The following is a 17,517-nucleotide window of genomic DNA, read 5'->3' on the forward strand; positions in this document are numbered from 1 at the left end:
CTTGACCTCCTGCCTCTTTCTTTTATACATCTCCCAGTCATTTGCATTATTTCCCTGCAAAAACCGTCCAAATGCCTCTCTCTTCTCTTTCACTAATAATCTTACTTCTTCATCCCACCACTGACTACCCTTTCTAATCAACCCACCTCCCACTTTTCTCATGAGTCCAGGAGAGATAGTGAAAGGACTGATTTACATTAGCGTTGTGTCATAAAAGAAGTTCGTCAATTTCACGTTCTTGAAACAATAACAAATCAATAATTAGTCTTTTTTCTTGTTTATTATTATGTTAACTTGTTTCACCAGATCAAACTTCCTTCATCATTACTCTCAAATGTTTTGTTATCACTTTTGATAAGTTATCTCCGGCGTCTGATCTGATAACCAGCATATTTTTGAACACCAGCAGTCAGGAATTTCATGAAAACTTGACTAACATTAAATCTAACATCAAAATTACAACATAGTTCTCATAGATACAATGTGTTGCTATATGCCACTCTTGCTCTCACCTCCAGCCTTACCATAACAGGTTCATGTTATATTTTGATGTTACAGACCATTATAATGTTATATTTTGATGTTACATATCAATTTAGTTTTGTATTTTGATGTTACATATCAGTATAATGTTATATTTTGATGTTACATACAATTGTAATTTTATATTTTGATGTTACATATCATTATAATGTTATATTTTGATGTTACATATCATTATAATGTTATATTTTGATGTTACATATCATTATAATGTTATATTTTGATGTCATATATCAATTTAATTTTGTATTTTGATGTTACATATCAGTATAATGTTATATTTTGATGTTACATACAATTGTAATTTTGTATTTTGATGTTACATATCATTATAATGTTATATTTTGATGTTACATATCATTATAATGTTATATTTTGATGTTACATATCATTATAATGTTATATTTTGATGTTATATATCATTATAATGTTATATTTTGATGTTACATATCATTATAATGTTATATTTTGATGTTACATATAATAATGTTATATTTTGATGTTACATATCATTGTAATTTTATATTTTGATGTTACACATCATTGTAATTTTATATTTTGATGTTACACATCTTTGTAATTTTATATTTTGATGTTACATTTCATTATAAAGTTATATTTTGATGTTACATATCATTGTAATTTTATATTTTGATGTTACATATCATTGTAATTTTATATTTTGATGTTACATATCATTGTAATTTTATATTTTGATGTAACATATCATTATAATGTTATATTTTGATGTTACATATTATAATGTTATATTTTGATGTTACTTATCATTATAATGTTATATTTTGATGTTACATAGCATTGTAATTTCATATATTGATGTTACATATCATAATGTTATATTTTGATGTTGCATATCATTATAATGTTATATTTTGATGTTACATATCATTGTAATTTTATATTTTGATGTTACGTATTATAATGTTATATTTTGATGTTACATATCATTATAATGTTATATTTCGATGTTACATACCATTGTAATTTTATATTTTGATGTTACACATCATTGTAATTTTATATTTTGATGTTACATATCATTGTAATTTTATATATTGATGTTACATATCATTATAATGTTATATTTTGATGTTACATATCATTGTAATTTTATATTTTGATGTTACATATCATTGTAATTTTATATTTTGATGTTACATATCATTGTAATTTTATATTTTGATGTTACATATCATTGTAATTTTATATTTTGATGTTACATATTATAATGTTATATTTTGATGTTACATATCATTATAATGTTATATTTTGATGTTACATATCATTATAATGTTATATTTTGATGTTACATATCATTATAATGTTATATTTTGATGTTACATATCATTGTAATTTTATATTTTGATGTTACATATTATAATGTTATATTTTGATGTTACATATCATTATAATGTTATATTTTGATGTTACATATCATTGTAATTTATATTTTGATGTTACATATTATAATGTTATATTTTGATGTTACATATCATTATAATGTTATATTTTGATGTTACATATCATTGTAATTTTATATTTTGATGTTACATATTATAATGTTATATTTTGATGTTACATATCATTATAATGTTATATATTGATGTTATCATAACAATTGTAATTTTATATTTTGATGTTACATATCATTACATATCATTGTAATCTATATTTTGATGTTACATATCATTGCTATGTTATATTTTGATGTTACATATCATTATAATGTCTATATTTTGATGTTACATATCATTATAATGTTATATATTGATGTTACATATCATTATAATGTTATATTTTGATGTTACATATCATTATAATGTTATATTTTTGATGTTACATATCATAATGTTATATTTTGATGTTACATATCATTATAATGCTTATATTTTGATGTTACATATCATTGTAATTTTATATTGATGTTACATTAATAATGTTATATTTTGATGTTACATATCATATAAATGTTATATTTTGATGTTACATATCATTGTAATTTTATATTTTGATGTTACATATCATTAATGTTATATATTGATGTTACATATCATTAGTAATTTATATTTTGAGTTACATATCAGTAATTTCTATATTTTGATGTTCATATTATAATGTTATATTTTGATGTTACATATCATTATAATGTTATATTTTGATGTTACATATCATTGTAATTTTATATTTTGATGTTACATATTATTGTATTTTATATTTTGATGTTACATATTATTATAATGTTATATTTTGGATGTTACATACTCAATTATATTTATATTTTGATGTTACATATCATTTGTATGTTATATTTTGATGTTACAATATTATAATGGTTATATTTTGATGTTACATATCATTAATCTGTTATTTTTGATGTTACATATCATTATAATGTTATATTTTGATGTTACATAATTATAATGTTATATTTTGATGTTACATATCATTATAAATGTTCTATATTTGATGTTACATATCATTTGAATTTTATATTTTGATGTTACATATCATTATAATGTTTATATTTTGATGTTACATATCATTGTAATTTATATTTTGATGTTACATATCATATAATGTTATATTTTGATGTTACATATCATTATAATGTTTATTTTTGATGTTACATATCATTGTAATTTTATATTTGATGTACATATCATTAATGTTAATATTTTGATGTTACATTATCATTATAATGTTATTTTTGATGTTACATTATCATTGTACTTTATATATTTGATGTTACATATATAATTGTATATTTTGATGTTACATATCATTATAATGTTATATTTTGATGTTACATATCATTATAATATTATATTTTGATGTTACATATCATTGTAATTTTATATTTTGATGTTACATATCATTGTAATTTTATATTTTGATGTTACATATCATTATAATGTTATATTTTGATGTTACATACCATTGTAATTTTTATATTTTGATGTTACACATCATTGTAATTTTATATTTTGATGTTACATATCATTGTAATTTTATATATTGATTTTACATATCATTATAATGTTATATTTTGATGTTACATATCATTGTAATTTTATATTTTGCTGTTACATATTATAATGTTATATTTGATGTTACATATCATTATAATGTTATATATTGATGTCAAATATCATTATAATGTTATATTTTGTTGGTACATATCATTATAATGTTATATTTTGATGTTACATATCATTGTAATTTTATATTTTGATGTTACATATTATAATGTTATATTTTGATGTTACATATCATTATAATGTTATATTTTGATGTTACATATTGTAATTTTATATTTTGATGTTACATATCATTGTAATTTTATATTTTGATGTTACATATTATAATGTTATATTTTGATGTTACATATCATTATGATGTTATATTTTGACGTTACATATCATTATAATGTTATATTTTGATGTTACATATCATTACAATGTTATATTTTGATGTTACATATCATTGTAATTTTATATTTTGATGTTACATATTATAATGTTATATTTTGATGTTACATATCATTATAATGTTATATTTTGATGTTACATATCATTGTAATTTTATATTTTGATGTTACATATTATAATGTTATATTTTGATGTTACATATCATTATAATGTTATATTTTGATGTTACATATCATTGTAATTTTATATTTTGATGTTACATATTATAATGTTATATTTTGATGTTACATATCATTATAATGTTATATATTGATGTTATATACCATTGTAATTTTATATTTTGATGTTACATATCATTGTAATTTTATATATTGATGTTACATATCATTATAATGTTATATTTTGATGTTACATATCATTATAATGTTATATTTTGATGTTACATATCATTGTAATTTCTTATTTTGATGTTACATATTATGATGTTATATTTTGATGTTACACATCATTATAATGTTATATTTTGATGTTACATATCATTATAATGTTATATTTTGATGTTGCATATCATTATAATGTTATATTTTGATGTTACATATCATTATAATGTTATATTTTGATGTTACATATCATTATAATGTTATATTTTGATGTTACATATCATTATGATGTTATATTTTGATGTTACATATCATTATAATGTTATATTTTGATGTTACATATCATTATAATGTTATATTTTGATGTTACATATCATTATCATGTTATATTTTGATGTTACATATCATTATAACTTTATATTTTGATGTTACATATCATTGTAATTTTATATTTTGATGTTACATATCATTATAATGTTATATTTTGATGTTACAGATCATTATATTTCTCTATCATTATACACCAATAAACACTGGAAAAGATCCATAAATTTTCTCTTAGATACATATTTATAGAAGATTAATCAGAATCTTATGTGATAATATTATTGTGATGTAGAGGGGCCAGACTGCTGTAGTGTTGTCACATACAACATTATGGTGATGTAGAGGGGCCAGACTGCTGTAGTGTTGTCACTTACAACATTATGGTGAAGTAGTAGGGGCCAGACTGCTGTAGTGTTGTCACATACAACATTATGGTGATGTAGTAGGGGCCAGACTGCTGTAGTGTTGTCACATACAACATTCTGGTGATGTAGTAGGGGCCAGACTGCTGTAGTGTTGTCACATACAGTCTGCATGGCAGGTATAATGCTGTCCTGCATAACGTCACATGTAACGCATCAGCTGTAACGACACACCCATAGTACACTGTACCGTGACAACAACACCAGCAGACGTGACAACAACACCAGCAGACGTGACAACAACACCAGCAGACGTGACAACAACACCAGCAGATGTGACAACAACACCAGCAGACGTGTGTGCTAAGTGTTGGTTGTGGAGGTTAGGTTAGATTAGGTTAGGTTAGGTTAGGTTAGGTTAGGTTAGGTTAGATTAGGTTAGGTTAGGTTAGGTTAGGTTAGGTGTAACGGTGACGGAGAACAGGCGTTACTGAAGGAATTGTGGCCTCAGTGGAGGTGGTGCCTCCACCTTCTCCACCCCCGTAACCACCTCCACTGCCTCCCACTTGGTGTCCTTCACCTCCTCCACCCCCGAAACCACCTCCACTGCCTCCCACTTGGTGTCCTCCACCTTCCCCACCCCCGTAACCACCTCCGCTGCCTCCCACTTGGTGTCCTCCACCTTCCCCACCCCCGTAACCACCTCCACTGCCTCCCACTTGGTGTCCTCCACCTCCTCCACCCCCGTAACCACCTCCACTGCCTCCCACTTGGTGTCCTCCACCTTCCCCACCCCCATAACCACCTCCACTGCCTCCCACTTGGTGTCCTCCACCTTCCCCACCCCCGTAACCACCTCCGCTGCCTCCCACTTGGTGTCCTCCACCTCCTCCACCCCCGTAACCACCTCCACTGCCTCCCACTTGGTGTCCTCCACCTCCTCCACCCCCGTAACCACCTCCACTGCCTCCCACTTGGTGTCCTCCACCTTCTCCACCCCCATAACCACCTCCACTGCCTCCCACTTGGTGTCCTCCACCTTCTCCACCCCCATAACCACCTCCACTGCCTCCCACTTGGTGTCCTCCACCTTCTCCACCCCCATAACCACCTCCACTGCCTCCCACTTGGTGTCCTCCACCTTCTCCACCCCCATAACCACCTCCACTGCCTCCCACTTGGTGTCCTCCACCTTCTCCACCCCCATAACCACCTCCACTGCCTCCCACTTGGTGTCCCCCACAACAGACGCCAGACTTGCTCTCCAGCCCAGAGAATCCTGCACGAGGAATAAACAAACCATCGACCCCTGGTTTGTTGGAGAGTGCCCCACCTCCACCAGAGGAACCATCGACACCTGGTTTGTTGGAGAGTGCCCCACCAGAGGAACCATCGACCCCTGGTTTGTTGGAGAGTGCCCCACCTCCACCAGAGGAACCATCGACCCCTGGTTTGTTGGAGAGTGCCCCACCTCCACCAGAGGAACCATCGACCCCTGGTTTGTTGGAGAGTGCCCCACCAGAGGAACCATCGACCCCTGGTTTGTTGGAGAGTGCCCCACCTCCACCAGAGGAACCATCGACCCCTGGTTTGTTGGAGAGTGCCCCACCTCCACCAGAGGAACCATCGACCCCTGGTTTGTTGGAGAGTGCCCTACCAGAGGAACCATCGACCCCTGGTTTGTTGGAGAGTGCCCCACCTCCACCAGAGGAACCATCGACACCTGGTTTGTTGGAGAGTGCCCCACCTCCACCAGAGGAACCATCGACACCTGGTTTGTTGGAGAGTGCCCCACCTCCACCAGAGGAACCATCGACTCCTGGTTTGTTGGAGAATGCCCCACCAGAGGAACCATCGACTCCTGGTTTGTTGGAGAGTGCCCCACCAGAGGAACCATCGACACCTGGTTTGTTGGAGAGTGCCCCACCTCCACCAGAGGAACCATCGACCCCTGGTTTGTTGGAGAGTGCCCCACCAGAGGAACCTGGTTTGTTGGAGAGTGCCCCACCAGAGGAACCTGGTTTGTTGGAGAGTGGAGTGAGTAAACCGATAATGTCTCTCGTTGGTCTTAGGTTAACTGGTGTCGAAGTGGACGACTTGCTAACATGCTGAGGGTTCCTGCTGGGCTGGTGGAAGGTTATGTAGGTGGAGTTGTGGTGGTGGACGCCGCCAGACCCTCCGTCAGGCTGGTGGTGGACGCCGCCAGTCTGGTGTGGGTGAGCAGGAGTGAGGTTGGCGAGCACAAGCAGGAGCAACACTGCACCACCCACCATCGTGACCTGACCTGACGAAGAACAAACATGAACTGTTACTGAAGAACAAACATGAACTGTTACTGAAGAACAAACAGGAACTGTTACTGAAGAACAAACAGGAACTGTTACTGAAGAACAAACAGGAACTGTTACTGAAGAACAAACAGGAACTGTTACTGAAGAACAAACATGAACTTTTACTGAAGAACAGAGAAGAGTTCAACATCTTGAAACCATTACTGCCATCATGTGAGGACATTACTCTTACCATCATGTGAGGACATTACTCTTACCATCATGTGAGGACATTACTCTTACCATCATGTGAGGACATTACTCTTGCCATCATGTGAGGACATTACTCTTACCATCATGTGAGGACATTACTCTTACCATCATGTGAGGACATTACTCTTACCATCATGTGAGGACATTACTCTTACCATCTGTGAGGACATTACTCTTACCATCATGTGAGGACATTACTCTTACCATCATCTGAGGATATTACTCTTACCATCTGTGAGGACATTACTCTTGCCATCATGTGAGGATATTACTCTTACCATCTGTGAGGACATTACTCTTGCCATCATGTGAGGACATTACTCTTACCATCTGTGAGGACATTACTCTTGCCATCATGTGAGGACATTACTCTTACCATCTGTGAGGACATTACTCTTGCCATCATGTGAGGATATTACTCTTGCCATCATGTGAGGACATTACTCTTGCCATCATGTGAGGATGTTACTCTTGCCATCATGTGAAGACATTGCTCTTACAATTATCATGTGAGGATATTACTCTTGCATTCATCATGTGAGGGCATTACTCTTACCATCTGTGAGGGCATTCCTTTGCCATCATGTGAGGACATTACTCTTACCATCATGTGAGGACATTACTCTTGCCATCATGTGAGGACATTACTCTTGCCATCATGTGAGGATATTACTCTTACCATCTGTGAGGACATTACTCTTGCCATCATGTGAGGATATTACTCTTGCATTCATCATGTGAGGGCATTACTCTTACCATCTGTGAGGACATTACTCTTACCATCTGTGAGGACATTACTCTTACCATCTGTGAGGACATTACTCTTGCCATCATGTGATCATGTGAGGACATTACTCTTACCATCTGTGAGGACATTACTCTTACCATCTGTGAGGACATTACTCTTACCATCATATGAGGACATTACTCTTACCATCATGTGAGGACATTACTCTTACCATCATGTGAGGACATTACTCTTGCCATCATGTGAGAACATTACTCTTGCCATCATGTGAGGATATTACTCTTGCCATCATATGAGGACATTACTCTTGCCATCATGTGAGGACATTACTCTTACCATCATGTGAGGACATTGCTCTTACAATTATCATGTGAGGATATTACTCTTGCATTCATCATGTGAGGGCATTACTCTTACCATCTGTGAGGACATTACTCTTGCCATCATGTGAGGACATTACTCTTGCCATCATGTGATCATGTGAGGACATTACTCTTGCCATCATGTAAGGACATTACTCTTGCCATCATGTAAGGACATCAATCTTGCCATCATGTGAGGACATTACTGTTGCCATCATATGAGGACATTACTCTTGCCATCATGTAAGGACATCAATCTTACCATCATGTGAGGACATTACTCTTGCAATCATGTGAGGACATTACTCTTGCCATCATGTGAGGACATTACTCTTGCTATCATGTAAGGACATCAATCTTGCCATCATGTGAGGACATTACTGTTGCCATCATGTAAAGACATCAATCTTGCCATCATGTGAGGACATTACTCTTGCCATCATGTAAGGACATCAATCTTGCCATCATGTGAGGACATTACTGTTGCCATCATATGAGGACATTACTCTTGCCATCATATGAGGACATTACTCTTGCCATCATATGAGGACATTACTCTTGCCATCATATGAGGACATTACTCTTGCCATCATGTGAGGACATTACTCTTGCCATCATGTGAGGACATTACTCTTGCCATCATATGAGGACATTACTCTTGCCATCATGTGAGGACATTACTCTTGCCATCATATGAGGACATTACTCTTGCCATCATGTGAGGACATTACTCTTACCATCATGTGAGGACATTACTCTTGCCATCATGTGAGGACATTGCTCTTGCAATCATGTGAGGACATTACTCTTGCTATCATGTGAGGACATTACTCTTGCCATCATATGAGGACATTACTCTTGCCATCATGTGAGGACATTACTCTTGCCATCATATGAGGACATTACTTTTCCCATCATGTGAGGACATTACTCTTGCCATCATATGAGGACATTACTTTTCCCATCATATGAGGACATTACTCTTGCCATCATATGAGGACATTACTCTTACCATCATGTGAGGACATTACTCTTGCCATCATATGAGGACATTACTTTTCCCATCATGTGAGGACATTACTCTTGCCATCATATGAGGACATTACTCTTACCATCATGTGAGGACATTGCTCTTACCATCATGTGAGGACATTACTCTTACCATCATGTGAGGACATTACTCTTGCCATCATTATTTGAGGATATTACTTTCGCCATCATGTGAGGATATTACTCTTACCATCATGTGAGGACATTATTCTTGCCATCATGTGAGGACATTACTCTTGCCATCATATTTGGATATTACTCTTGTCACCATTGAGGACATTACTCTTGACATCATGTGAGGACATTACTCTTACCATCATGTGAGGACATTACTCTTACCATCATGTGAGGACATTACTCTTGCCATCATGTGAGGACATTACTCTTACCATCATGTGAGGACATTACTCTTACCATCATGTGAGGACATTACTCTTACCATCATGTGAGGACATTACTCTTACCATCTGTGAGGACATTACTCTTACCATCATGTGAGGACATTACTCTTACCATCATCTGAGGATATTACTCTTACCATCTGTGAGGACATTACTCTTGCCATCATGTGAGGATATTACTCTTACCATCTGTGAGGACATTACTCTTGCCATCATGTGAGGACATTACTCTTACCATCTGTGAGGACATTACTCTTGCCATCATGTGAGGATATTACTCTTACCATCTGTGAGGACATTACTCTTGCCATCATGTGAGGATATTACTCTTGCCATCATGTGAAGACATTGCTCTTACAATTATCATGTGAGGATATTACTCTTGCATTCATCATGTGAGGGCATTACTCTTACCATCTGTGAGGGCATTCCTTTGCCATCATGTGAGGACATTACTCTTACCATCATGTGAGGACATTACTCTTGCCATCATGTGAGGACATTACTCTTGCCATCATGTGAGGATATTACTCTTACCATCATCATGTGAGGACATTACTCTTGCCATCATGTGAGGACATTACTCTTGCCATCATGTGAGGACATTACTCTTGCCATCATGTGAAGACATTACTCTTGCCATCATATGAGGACATTACTCTTGCCATCATGTGAAGACATTACTCTTGCCATCATGTGAGGACATTACTCTTGCCATCATGTGAGGACATTACTCTTGCCATCATGTGAGGACATTACTCTTACCATCATGTGAGGACATTACTCTTGCCATCATATGAGGACATTACTCTTGCCATCATGTGAAGACATTACTCTTGCCATCATGTGAAGACATTACTCTTACCATCATGTGAGGACATTACTCTTGCCATCATGTGAGGACATTACTCTTGCCATCATGTGAGGACATTACTCTTACCATCATGTGAGGACATTACTCTTGCCATCATGTGATGACATTACTCTTGCCATCATATGAGGACATGACTCTTGCCATCATTATATGAGGACATTACTCTTGCCATCATGTGAGGACATTACTCTTGCCATCATGTGAGGACATTACTCTTGCCATCATGTGAAGACATTACTCTTGCCATCATGTGATGACATTACTCTTGCCATCATGTGAGGACATTACTCACCATCATGTGAGGATATTACTTTTGCCATCATATGAGGACATTACTCTTGCTATCATCATTTGAGGACATTACTCTTGCCGTAATGTGAGGACATTACTCACCATCATGTGAGGATATTACTTTTGCCATCATGTGAGGACATTACTCTTGCTATCATCATTTGAGGACATTACTCTTGACATCATGTGAGGACATTACTCTTACCATCATGTGAGGACATTACTCTTGCCATCATATGAGGACATTACTCTTGCCATCATGTGAGGACTTTACTCTGACCATAATGTGAGAAGATTACTTTCGCCATCATGTGAGGACATTACTCTTGCCATCATGTGAGGATATTACTCTTGCCATCATGTGAGGACATTACTCTTGCCGTAATGTGAGGACATTACTCACCATCATGTGAGGATATTACTTTTGCCATCATGTGAGGACATTACTCTTGCTATCATCATTTGAGGACATTACTCTTGCCATCATGTGAGGACATTACTCTTACCATCATGTGAGGACATTACTCTTGCCATCATATGAGGACATTACTCTTGCCATCATGTGAGGACTTTACTCTGACCACAATGTGAGAAGATTACTTTCGCCATCATGTGAGGACATTACTCTTGCCATCATGTGAGGACATTACTCTTGCCATCATGTGAGGACATTACTCTTGCCGTAATGTGAGGACATTACTCTTGCCATCATATGAGGACATTACTCTTGCCGTAATGTGAGGACATTACTCACCATCATGTGAGGATATTACTTTTGCCATCATATGAGGACATTACTCTTGCCATCATTTGAGGACATTACTCTTGACATCATGTGAGGACATTACTCTTGCCATCATATGAAGATATCACTCTTGCCATCATCTGAGGTCATTACTCTTGCCATTATAATGTGAGGACATTAATCCTGCCATCATGTGAGGATATTACTCTTGCCATCATGTGAGGACATTACTCTTGCCATCATGTGAGGACATTACTCTTGCCATCATGAGAGGACATTACTCTTGCCATCATGTGAGGACATTACTGTCACAATCATGTGATTACCATCATGTGAGGACATTACTCTTACCATCATGTGAGGACATTACTCTTACAATCATGTGAGGACATTACTCTTGCCATCATGTGAGGATATTACTCTTGCCATCATGTGAGGATATTACTCTTACAATCATGTGAGGACATTACTCTTACAATCATGTGAGGACATTGCTCTTGCCATCATCAGAGGACATTACTCTTGCCATCATGTGAGGACATTACTGTTACAATCATGTGATTACCATCATGTGAGGACATTACTCTTACCATCATGTGAGGACATTACTCTTACCATCATGTGAGGACATTACTCTTACCATCATGTGAGGGCATTACTCTTACCATCATGTGAGGACATTACTCTTACCATCATGTGAGGATATTACTCTTGCCATCATGTGAGGACATTACTCTTGCCATCATGTGAGGACATTACTCTTGCCATCATGTGAGGATATTACTCTTGCCATCATGTGAGGATATTACTCTTACAATCATGTGAGGACATTACTCTTACCATCATGTGAGGATATTACTCTTGCCATCATGTGAGGACATTACTCTTGCCATCATGTGAGGACATTACTGTTACAATCATGTGATTACCATCATGTGAGGACATTACTCTTACCATCATGTGAGGACATTACTCATACCATCATGTGAGGACATTACTCTTACCATCATGTGAGGGCATTACTCTTACCATCATGTGAGGACATTACTCTTGCCATCATGTGAGGACATTACTCTTGCCATCATGTGAGGACATTACTCTTACCATCATGTGAGGACATTACTCTTACCATCATGTGAGGATATTACTCTTGCCATCATGTGAGGACATTACTCTTGCCATCATGTGAGGACATTACTCTTGCCATCATGTGAGGACATTACTCTTGCCATCATGTGAGGACATTACTCTTACAATCATGTGAGGACATTACTCTTGCCATCATGTGAGGATATTACTCTTACCATCATGTGAGGACATTACTCTTACCATCATGTGAGGACATTTCTCTTGCCATCATGTGAGGACATTACTCTTACCATCATGTGAGGACATTACTCTTACCATCATGTGAGGACATTACTCTTACCATCATGTGAGGACATTTCTCTTGCCATCATGTGAGGACATTACTCTTGCCATCATGTGAGGACATTACTCTTACCATCATGTGAGGACATTACTCTTACCATCATGTGAGGACATTACTCTTACCATCATTTGAGGACACTATTCTTGCCATCACTTTGGGTCATATGTCTCAAATCAACTGAATTTCTCACTGGTAACATTTAATGAATTTAGGAGAATGGTGGTGAGACTTCACATGAAACACACTTAACACAAAAGGTGACAGGAAATGAGGTGAGGGGAGTGAGGGAGGAATGGGATGGAGTGGGGGAGGAATGGGATGTATTAAGGGAAGTCATGATGGCTTGCGCAAAAGATGCATGTCGCAAGAGAGAGGTGGGAGGTGGACAGATTAGAAGCGGTAGTGAATGGTGGAATGAAGTATGATTGTTAGGAAAAGAGAAGAGAGAGGGGTTTGGACGATACTTACAAGGAAGGAATGCAAATGACTGGAGATATATAGGAAAAAGCAGCAGTCAACAGGAAAGTGCAAGGGTTGAAAAGAGGGCAAATGAGAGTTGGGGTGAGAGAGTATCATTAAATTTTAGGGAGAATAAAAAGATGTTTTGGAAGGAGGTAAAAAATGTGCGTAAGACAAGGGAACAAATGGGATTGGTGAACGGAGCTGATGGGGAGGTAATAACAAGTAATGGTGAAGTGAAAAGGAGATGGAGTGAGTATTTTGAAGGTTTGTTGAATGTGTTTGATGATAGAGTGGCAGATATAGGGTGTTTTGGTCGAGGTGGTGTGTGAAGTGAGAGAGTCAGGGGGAATGATTTGGTAAACAGAGAAGAGGTAGTGAAGGCTTTCCGGAAGATTAAATTCGGCAAGGAGGGGGTTTTGGATAGTATTGCAGTGGAATTTATTAAGGAAGGGGGTGACTGTGTTGTTGACTGGTTGGTAAGGATATTCATTGTATATATGGATCATGACGAAGTGCCTGAGGATTGGCGGAATGCTTGCATAGTGCCATTGTACAAAGGCAAAGGGGATAAGACTGAGTGCTCAAATTACAGAGGTATAAGCTTGTTGAGTATTCCTGGTAAATTATATGGGAGGGTATTGATTGAGAAGGTGAAGGCATGTACAGAGCATCAAATTGGGGAAAAGCAGTGTGGTTTCAGAAGTGGTAGAGGATGTGTGGATCAGGTGTTTGCTTTGAAGAATGTATGTGACAAATACATAGAAGAGCAAATGGGTATGTATGTAGCATTTATGGATCTGGAGAAGGCATATGATAGAGTTGATAAAGATGCTCTGTGGAAGGTATTAAGAATATATGGTGTGGGAGGCAAGTTGTTAGAAGCAGTGGAAAGTTTTCATCGAGGATGTAAGGCATGTGTACGTGTAGGAAGAGATGAAAGTGATTGGTTCTCAGTGAATGTAGGTTTGCGGGAGGGGTGTGTGATGTCTCCATGGTTGTTTAATTTGTTTATGGATGGGGTTGTTAGGGAGGTGAATGCAAGAGTTCTGGAGAGAGGGTCAAGTATGCAGTCTGTTGTGGATGAGAGGACTCGGGAAGTGAGTCAGTTGTTGTTCGCTGATGATACAGCGCTGGTGGCTGATTCGTGTGAGAAACTGCGGAAGCTGGTGACTGAGTTTGGTAAAGTGTGTGAAAGAAGAAAGCTGAGAGTAAATGTGAATAAGAGCAAGGTTATTAGGTACAGTAGGGTTGAGGGACAAGTCAATTGGGAGGTAAGTTTGAATGGAGAAAAACTGGAGGAAGTGAAGTGTTTTAGATATCTGGGAGTGGATCTGGCAGCGGATGGAACCATGGAAGCTGAAGTGAGTCACAGGATTGGGGAGGGGTCGAAGGTTCTGGGAGCGTTGAAGAATGTGTGGAAGGCGAGAACGTTATCTCGGAAAGCAAAAATGGGTATGTTTGAAGGAATAGTGGTTACAACAATGTTATATGGTTGCAAGGCGTGGGCGATAGATAGTGTTGTGCGGAGGAGGGTGGATGTGTTGGAAATGAGATGTTTGAGGACAATATGTGGTGTGAGGTGGTTTGATGGAGTAAGTAATGAAAGGGTAAGAGAGATGTGTGGTAATAAAGAGAGTGTGGTTGAGAGAGCAGACGAGGATGTGTTGAAATGGTTTGGACACATGGAGAGAATGAGTGAGGAAAGATCGACAAGGATGACGTATGTGCAGAGGTGGATGAAGAGGAGGAAGCGGGAGGAAGTGGAAGGATGGAGTGAAAAAGATTTTTAGTGATGGGGTCTGAACATACAGGAGGGCGAAAGGCGTGGAAGGAATAGAGTGAATTGGAACGATGTGGTATACCGGGGTCGACGTGCTGTCAATGGATTGAACCAGGGTATGTGAAGTGTCTGGGGTAAACCATGGAAAGTTTTGTGGGGCCTGGATGTTTAAAGGGAGCTGTGGTTTCGGTGCATTACACATGACAACTAGACACTGAGTGTGAACGGATGTGGCCTTTGTTGTCTTTTCCTAGCGTTGTCTCGTTGGGGAGGGGGGTGGGGTTTAGGGGTGATATTTCGTGTGTGGCCGGGTGGCGGCGAGAGTGGATGAAGGCAACAAGTATGAATATGTACATGTATATATATGTATGTGTCGATGTATGTATATGTAAGTATACGTTGAAATGTATAGGTATGTATATGTGTGTGTGTGTGTGTGGTCGTTTATGTATATGCATGTGTATGTGGGTGGGTTTGGATGTGCTGGAAATGAGATGTTTGAGGACAATATGTGGTGTGAGGTGGTTTGATCGAGTAAGTAATGTAAGGGTAAGAGAGATGTGTGGTAATAAAAAGAGTGTGGTTGAGAGAGCAGAAGAGGGTGTTTTGAAATGGTTTGGTCACATGGAGAGAATGAGTGAGGAAAGATTGACAAAGAGGATATATGTGTCAGAGGTGGAGGGAACGAGGAGAAGTGGGAGACCAAATTGGAGGTGGAAAGATGGAGTGAAAAAGATTTTGAGCGATCGGGGCCTGAATATGCAGGAGGGTGAAAGGCGTACAAGGAATAGAATGAATTGGAACGATGTGGTATATCGGGGTCGACGTGGTGTCAGTGGATTGAACCAGGGCATGTGAAGCGTCTGGGGTAAACCATGGAAAGTTTTGTGGGGCCTGGATGTGGAAAGGGAGCTGTGGTTTCGGTGCATTATTACATGACAGCTAGAGACTGAGTGTGAACGAATGTGGCCTTTGTTGTCTTTTCCTAGCGCTACCTCGCGCGCACGTGGGGTGGAGGGGGGTGTCATTTCATGTGTGGCGGGCTGGCGGCGGAATTAGATGAAGGCAGCAAGTATGAATATGTACATGTGTATATATGTATATGTCTGTGTATGTATATGTATGTGTACGTTGAAATGTATAGGTAAGTATATGTGCGTGTGTGGGAGTTTATGTGCATGTATGTGTATGTGGGTGGGTGGGGCCATTCTCTCGTCTGTTTCCCTGCGCTACCCCGCTAACGCGGGAGACAGCGACAAAGTATAATAAATAAATAATTAAATAAATAATAATAGTAATAATAATAATAAAAATAATAATAGTAATAATAATAATAATGATAATAATAATAATGATAATAATAATAATAATAATAATAATGATAATAACAATTTTTGTTTTTATCGAGGATGTAAGGCATGTGTACGTGTAGGAAGAGAGGAAAGTGATTGGTTCTCAGTGAATGTAGGTTTGCGGCAGGGGTGTGTGATGTCTCCATGGTTGTTTAATTTGTTTATGGATGGGGTTGTTAGGGAGGTAAATGCAAGAGTCCTGGAAAGAGGGGCAAGTATGAAGTCTGTTGGGGATGAGAGAGCTTGGGAAGTGAGTCAGTTGTTGTTTGCTGATGATACAGCGCTGGTGGCTGATTCATGTGAGAAACTGCAGAAGCTGGTGACTGAGTTTGGTAAAGTGTGTGGAAGAAGAAAGTTAAGAGTAAATGTGAATAAGAGCAAGGTTATTAGGTACAGTAGGGTTGAGGGTCAAGTCA

At 37.3% G+C, this 17,517-nt stretch overlaps 1 protein-coding gene across 3 annotated transcripts in view; it reads right to left on the reverse strand.

Annotated features, from left to right (window-relative positions):
* Positions 1-261: 261 nt before the first annotated feature.
* Positions 262-17,517, reverse strand: part of LOC139760465 (uncharacterized) — a 30,454-nt gene continuing 13,198 nt past the window's right edge. Inside the window, exons 2-3 of one of the 3 annotated variants that reach the window (XM_071683736.1) lie at positions 6,485-7,345; positions 262-6,394 (exon numbers count right to left, since the gene is read on the reverse strand). In XM_071683736.1, coding sequence (XP_071539837.1) covers positions 5,520-6,394; positions 6,485-7,334 — 1,725 coding nt within the window. In that variant the 5' untranslated portion in view covers positions 7,335-7,345 and the 3' untranslated portion in view covers positions 262-5,519. Of the gene's footprint in view, positions 7,346-17,517 lie in introns of all 3 variants that reach the window. The other 2 variants (XM_071683735.1, XM_071683734.1) reach the window with 2 other exon arrangements.

The sequence above is a fragment of the Panulirus ornatus genome, chromosome 37 (genome assembly GCF_036320965.1).
Source record: "Panulirus ornatus isolate Po-2019 chromosome 37, ASM3632096v1, whole genome shotgun sequence".
Classification (NCBI taxonomy): Eukaryota; Metazoa; Arthropoda; class Malacostraca; order Decapoda; family Palinuridae; genus Panulirus; species Panulirus ornatus.